The sequence below is a fragment of the Pseudochaenichthys georgianus genome, chromosome 5 (genome assembly GCF_902827115.2).
Source record: "Pseudochaenichthys georgianus chromosome 5, fPseGeo1.2, whole genome shotgun sequence".
NCBI lineage: Eukaryota > Metazoa > Chordata > Actinopteri > Perciformes > Channichthyidae > Pseudochaenichthys > Pseudochaenichthys georgianus.
In genome coordinates this window covers 13,883,765-13,891,377 of record NC_047507.1, presented here as the reverse complement: position 1 = coordinate 13,891,377, position 7,613 = coordinate 13,883,765, and the positions used below count along the sequence as shown (strand labels likewise).

The 7,613-nt window shown below is 41.8% G+C and overlaps 1 protein-coding gene across 12 annotated transcripts in view; it reads left to right on the top strand.

Annotated features, from left to right (window-relative positions):
• Positions 1-3,318: 3,318 nt before the first annotated feature.
• Positions 3,319-7,613, top strand: part of ppfia4 (PTPRF interacting protein alpha 4) — a 61,435-nt gene continuing 57,140 nt past the window's right edge. For 11 of the 12 annotated variants that reach the window (XM_034083260.2, XM_034083259.2, XM_034083253.2 and 8 more), the window contains exons 1-2: positions 3,319-3,643; positions 3,832-4,132. In XM_034083260.2, coding sequence (XP_033939151.1) covers positions 3,875-4,132 — 258 coding nt within the window. In that variant the 5' untranslated portion in view covers positions 3,319-3,643; positions 3,832-3,874. The remainder of the gene's footprint in view (positions 3,644-3,831; positions 4,133-7,613) is intronic. The other variant, XM_034083250.2, reaches the window with a different exon arrangement.

Genomic DNA, 7,613 nt, shown 5'->3' with positions numbered 1-7,613 from the left:
TTTGAGTTCATCTCATGAAAAATGGGAGCAAAAACAAAAGTGTTGCACATTTATATTTGTGTTCAGTGTAGATAAGTGTGCACATTCATTATACACTACACATTTTTCTTGGATTTGTTAACACTATAGTCCCTAATACATTTGTAGAAAGGCAGGAAATGGAATTAAATTGAGAAAATGTTTCATTGCGGAGGACCCCCTGTTTTGTGTCCCCCCCACTTCTCAAACCAAAGTTACACCCTTGCATACAGAGATGCTGTATGAGAAATCAATGCGATTTTAGAAAATTGCACAATTTAAATCTATTTTAGTATACCTCAACAATGGTTATGATCAGTAGAAATGGCCATGACATGGGAACTTTAACATTTAAACTACGCATTCTAGTACTCTCTGAAAAGAAAAGAAAGCAAACAGACCACTTTTACTTCAGGGAAACAGGCCAAACAACATTGCCGCAAGCATGTTTTTGGGTCATTTTAGAGTCAGTAGAGTAATGAGGAATTATTTTTTGTTTTTTTAAGTGCAGTGCCTGCGCCCTGCTGCTGCAAAGCGGGAGCAAAGTAGGCCTACGTTCTTACATTTTCTATTAAAAGTGTACCAACATGTCCAAATTGCACATCTTGACACTAAACCAGTGTTATTGTTTATTACATTTCTTTGTGCACTCTTTTTTTCAGAACACGTATAAGTTATACTTATAGTGGTGGTGACACAAATGGCCATTCCAAAAAGTGGTGGGGACATGTCCCCAGCACAAATGACGCCTATGGGTAAGTCCTATTATTTTATCAGCCAGTTACAACATGTGCAAGTTCAATTATGTTATAATTCCATTTTTTTAATCATGCCAAATGCAAGCATTGTTGAAAGTTCTGCCTGTTTGATGTGAAAGTATAACTCGGAAAGGTGTTTCTTGTCGTATTCTGGCTTTACTGAAGACCAGACCGATGAGATGGTTCGTTTGATATTTGTTTGCATACACTTTTCACTCAACAGCAATGTCAAAAAGGAACTGCAATACAAGTTTCTAACAAGTTTACATTATGCACTTAATGCATACCATTAAAGCTGCCCCGATATCACTGAGCCAGGTAGACTTACAACAACCATTTGCCAGAGAAATGACACATTGGCAGATATCACTTAAATGTTTATCAGACCAAAGAGTCAAAATGCTGAAAGATCCACAGTGCTATGTTCATTGTTAGTCTTGTGTGATAGTGCTGCAGGCCATGGCATCCTATAATGACTTTTACAACATTATTGTCAAGGCCTTTAAAACCAAACTTCAGAGAGCCACAAGTTCTAGAGCAACTCAAATTAAATTAATTGATTCCAGGAAGCACTGTTGAAATTCAAAGAAGACTCAGGTTATTATCCTCTATAGCAAGAGCTGTTATCAAGACCTTTAACTGTCTGCATCTCAGGTATGTTGCTCTATTACTGTCTTATATCTTAATACTATGCATTTGAGACATACTGATTTCACCTTTAAGGACATCAAACCAATATAGTTTTCTCCAGGTAAAACAGTTATTTCCTCTTATCAACATATCTTGTTTCAATAACAAGATATATTCTCAAGTTAGTTACCAAACCTTCAACTGCACCTACCAGCCAATAAAAAAGTGTACTGCACAAGTGTACTTGCTCTTCAACAATTTGACCCAAAACTTTAAAAAAAAACCTCTGTCACATAAACCTTTCTCTATCCATCTCAACCCGGTATCACGGCAAGACGTGAAAATGTGACGATTTACCACGCTGGGAGATGTGAAGATGTTACGATTTTGTCCCTTCAAACGTGACAGTTACACGGTATTTCCCGTGTTAATACTGTGTTCACGCCGAGAGATGACGATAACTTCACATGGACACTGGCCGATCTAAAACCTCTTTTGTCACATATATATACATTTCCTTGACAAGAACTGAAAAAATATTCGTATTCTCCACAAAAATGTGTGTTATAGTGAACCAAAAGTCATGATAGAGGCTTGCTTGTCAACATTCAGGTATGTCTGCACTGGTGGGCCATGTTAACAATACCGTGTAACTGTCTGTCACGTTTGAAGGAACGACATCGTAACATCTTCACGTATCCCAGCATGGTAAATCATCACGTTTTCACAGTATTGCCATGTATTTTATCTATGGCACATTACACTCTGCACTCTGCAGCATCTAACCCAGACTAATGACTGAACTGTTGTAAGTCTGCTCATCAATTTCCCATGAACGTTATTCATTACTTTGTCTTTGCACTAAGATTGTCATTTAATCGAAATGTTACGAACTTTTGTTTTTAACAATTCAAAACAGTAACTTTGAGCTAAGAAGAAAGGTGGGGGGAAACATTTCTTATTCCATACTGCCACAGCAGCATTCTTATAATTTTGTTTAATATGTTATTCAATAGCTACAAATCCTTTGAAGCTTTTATATTGTTCACACCTTCACACTTACTGGCAAACAACACTGTTGTTTGAGGATTTGTTTTCTATCTGGTAGTATACTTGTATTGTCAAACAACGTCTCAAAAAAGAAATTGTCAGGACCCACACCATCTTTTTGACATTTCACTGAAAAGAAAGCTACATGTCCGTTCTGCAATGTATGTTAGTTAGTTATCATTACTGTAGCACAACATTGCAAACTGTGAAACAACAAAAAGGTGCTATGCGTCACTGGCACATGTGTATGGTTATATTTCAGGGCCTTTGTGTTGTGGAATGGATGGCAATCAAACACTTTATTGCACAGCCACAAATAGTGTAAGAGGTGTCTGTTAATATTTATAATCTTCAACTTCTTCTCAGTTCCTGCAGGGTGCGCTGCTCACTTTTAACACACAGTCTGCCTGTGTGGCTTGGTAAAACGATGCCTCAGAACGTGCATCATGTCTCAGGAGCATGAACGCGTTTAGTGGTGCTGATGTGAAAAGTTAATTACCTGATTTTACCAGCTAAGGGTCAAGTGTGTGCTAACTGCAGAAGCATGATACTAGTGCAGCGCAGGGTTTAGAGATTATGCTGTGACACTTGTGAGTTTATTCCAGTTCTCTCTTTTATGCATGTGGTGCAAACTGAGTTGGTCCCATATTTCCAGGGCTGTAGCCTGGTAGTGACAACTGCAGTGTGTGTGTGTGTGTGTGTGTGTGTGTGTGTGTGTGTGTGTGTGTGTGTGTGTGTGTGTGTGTGTGTGTGTGTGTGTGTGTGTGTGTGTGCGCGCGCGCGTGCGTGCGTGTGTGTGTGTCTGGGCAACTGTGTGTGGGAGGGGGAGTGAGCGTCGGTTCGGTGGCGGTGTGTGGAGAGATGGAAGCAGAGAAGGCGGATGCAGATAAGACTCTCTCACTCTCACTGTCCCCAAGACTAAGGACGCAGATAAAAACGTTTTCTCTTGGATGTTTTCCCTGATTTTTTTATTTACATGACAATATGCTATGATCGTCGTGTTGCGGGCACCACCCCTTCAAACGTACCCGTCTATCTCTGAGCTGTCAATCATATCACGCCGGGATTTCTACATGTGAGTGCATGGCGCGCCGGGCAGGGCGGATCTGCTCACGGGGTGGAAACAACGCCGGTTAATATGGATGAAAGGTCAACCATCATCTCATCATTTCAATCACTCTGATTAGGTAAGGCGATGTAAAGCTTAAGGATGCACGTTTGCTGCACGAGAGATGTAATGCACTGAGAGTAAGGCGCGTTTACGGTTGCATTGGCTGACGGTTGCTATGGGGCGTTAATAGGCCCTCTTATCAGTTATTGTAAGTCTGTTTATCAGGCTTGTAACCCGCGTTTATCCCCTTCTTAATCCCGACAGCGACAGTGTCCTATAGCGTTGCCCAGACCACAGTGCTGGGAAGATGATGTGCGAGGTGATGCCGACCATCAGCGAGGGAGACTCGGCCGGTCCTCCCAGAGGCACCGGCGGCGTCCCGAACGGCTCGGACCAGGAGGCCAACTTCGAGCAGCTGATGGTCAACATGCTGGACGAGAGGGACAAGCTGCTGGAGTCCCTCAGGGAGACTCAGGAGACCCTCATCCAGTCTCAGACCAAGCTGCAGGGGGCGCTGCACGAGAGGGACGTGCTCCAGCGGCAGATCAACGCCGCGCTGCCTCAGGTGAGGAGCTCTCGGCCTCTGGAGGGGGAGGAAGGGTCGGGCTGTGGATGAGACGAATACGACGATTGTGTCCAAGGGTAGCCTACATAGTATTAACGATATATGATGTAGGCCTATGTCAGGAGAGGAAAGATCAGTGGTGATCTTGAAACATCTGGTGATGCTGCTGACTGTCAGTCCCCCTGAACCCCATGACCCAAAAAGCTTGTGCTGATGTCATTGCAACTGATTTGGGATAGTTACAAAATGCCCTAAAAAGAGCACCAAGGGTCTCTGTGTTGAAATCTAATTGTAAGTCTTTCATTATTTCAGTGGTGTGCTTATTTATTGCATTATAACGATTACCAGTTCAGTTTCCAACGTAAATTTAGAGCCAGATAATGTTCTAGTAAGGCAAGGAAAAAGGCACATTTATTTGTACTGCACATCTCATACCCAGAGGCAACTCTAATTGCTTTACAGATTACACAGGCAGAGGCACAAGATATAATGATGAAAGAAAACAATAAAACAACCATAAGCACACATAGTAAAACCTTTTTTAATTAATTAAAAGGAACTTTAGTTAAAAGCAATGTTGAATCTGATATGAACTATTTTATACTAGTCTGCATTGTTTTAAGTCTTAGCAATTTGTTCCACATTTGAGCTGCAAAGAAGCTAAAGGCAGCTTCACCATAAAATAAACTTAGATTGTACATAAAGTGGGCGGTTAATACTATGTGAGCAGCTTGCCTCAGGGCTGTCTAGCAGGTTAATGTGGCGGCCATGGCGATATTGATGCTGACTGATTTGGAGCAAATTAAATTACACTACTGCTTGATAATAGTGCTGTTTGGTTGATACATGGTAACACATCAAATGCACCTCTGTGAGAGCTAGATCTGAAAAGGTTGAAAATGACAATTTAATTTAAAAGGCAGACGTCAAAGCAGCTTTTTATTTAGTAAGCTTGGATTTACTCTTCTTCTGGGGAATCTCGCTAAAACTCCTGCATGGGATATCACCACAAGAATAAGTGTAAAGATGAAAAGGGTTTTACTGGCTACTTACATACGACTTCAAAAGCTCATGAGTGGCAGTGAACCGAAAGGAGGATCTAAATGTCCAGTAGAGAGGTAATGCAGTAGCTAGAAAGGTGAATAGGAGGTTGATGGAGTTTTTTTACTAACTGGAATAATGATGCCGCTGACTGTAGAGTCAGTTGTTGAGAGCTCTGCTGGTCAGAGAGGAGGGCAGGGCCTCGCTATCATTATCTGGATTGCAACAGCCTCACCTCTGTATGTGGTGACCTGCCTGTCAGTGGTAATGTGAGTGAAAGAAGCTGAAGATATCTTGGTCATGTGTAGCCTATGTTTGTGTGTGTTTGAGAGAAAGAGAGTTGAATAAGGGCTGCCGCAGTCACCGAGCGTGACGACAATGAAGCCTCAGCACATAAAGCTGTGTTACCCTCTGACCCTAGTCTAAATGCATTGCATGATGTCACCGAACGGTGTGTCTGAGTGTGTGTGAGAGAGCGAGGGAGAGAACCATGCTGATGATGACAGTCTCACTGCAGCCTCTTGTGAAAGAAACATGGCCGCTTTAGTGTACATTGCCCTGGGCTGCTTGCTTGCACACATGCCTACATGTGTGTGTGTGTCAGAGAGAGAGAGAGAGAGAGAGAGAGAGAGAGAGAGAGAGTGGGTAGAGTCTGTCATGCTTGTTTTTAATCCTGCTTGGTTCAGCGTAATGTTTTATTCTACCAATAATACAAGTATTAGTTATACAGTCAGAGACCTCAGGGACATTATGCAGACATTATGACTGGCGCGCACATGCATACGCTGTCTCTCTTTCTCTCTCTCAGAATGACTACTTACACTCATCCACAAAAAACAGCAGTGGTCATATCCACAGTAGCCACAGAGCAGAGAGATGATGCAATGGACAGTAGGTGACATACCAAGAAATTAGAGAATCTTACTCTCAATTGATTTCAGTTTTGTCTGCTGAAATGATGACGAATAACCTGATGCATTTTTGGAAAGTGCAGAATGCATCTTGTCATGGTGAGGATAAATTGTGGAAAAATTAACTGTATCTATTATCTCAAGTTTGGGTGTGAGGAAAGAGCAATGTTGTAGCATTTGGCGATGCTTCTTTTTTATTTTTTATTTAGTCAGGCACAATGAGTTTACATTTATACAGTCAATATATATATTTTTTTTCCTTTCCCCCCCTCCCGGTCCTAGCTAGTAAATTAAATAACTAAATAAATAGATACATGTATAGATAAAAGTAAAGTAATGTAGAAGATAATATTAAAGGAAAACTAATAGATAAGGAAATAAAGAATAGTAACAATAATACATGTACCCATATACTCACATATGTATACCCACACATACACATACATGTGTGTACATACCTACACACTTGTACACATGCACATACATACACGTACATACATACATGTATACAAAGACAGAAAAACAAACAAACATACACATACATTCGTAGTTCCCCCCCTTTCTTCTTAATTTAGTGTCTTAAGTTCAGCTATGTAGGCTATCATAGAGCCCCAGACAGATTCAAATAGTTTTGAGGAGCCCCTCGGGTTATATTTAATCTTCTCCAAGTTCAGGTACATCATTACATCTTTAAGCCATAGAGATGCTTTAGGTGGTATAGAAGATTTCCATTCTAGGAGTATTCTTCTACGTGCTAAGATAGATGCAAAGGCTATACTGTCTTTTCCTCCGCATTTGGCGATGCTTCTGCTGACCCCACCATGCTATATGAGTCAGTGGTAATTAGGCTGACTTGCGGCTGTGCTCCACGTGACCAGGGTTAGTGTTTTCATGCCCTGGACTACAATACAATATCACAGCTTTCTGTTTGCTCCTGCCGCCTTTCCTGTGTAGCCCTCCAGTCAGCAGTGTCTGTGTGTTTCTGGCTATGTGAGATGTATTTTTCTGTGTGTGTGTTCAGTTCTCTCTGCTCCCAAGGTGTAGGCTGATGTATGACTGTTGGCATGGCAAGGCAGCCTTTTTTGCCCAAATCACACCACTGTTCTATTGCCGCTTGCCTAAAAAACATTTGTCATCTTCACATACGTAAATAGCATGCACGTGTGTGTGTGTGTGTGTGTGTGTGTGTGTGTGTGTGTGTGTGTGTGTGTGTGTGTGTGTGTGTGTGTGTGTGTGTGTGTGTGTGTGTGTGTGTGTGTGTGTGTGTGTGTGTGTGTGTGTGTGTGTGTGTGTGTGTGTGTGTGTTTGTGTTTGTGTTTGTGTATTTTAGTTTTGGTTAGGTCTTCTGGTTCCCTGACTCCATGGGACTGGTCTGACCCAGAACTGTCAGATCTATGTCTCTCCTCCACACGCACTCACTCACTCACTCAAACACACACACTCACTCAAACACGCACACACACACACACACACACACACACACACACACACACACACACACACACACACACACACACACACACACACAC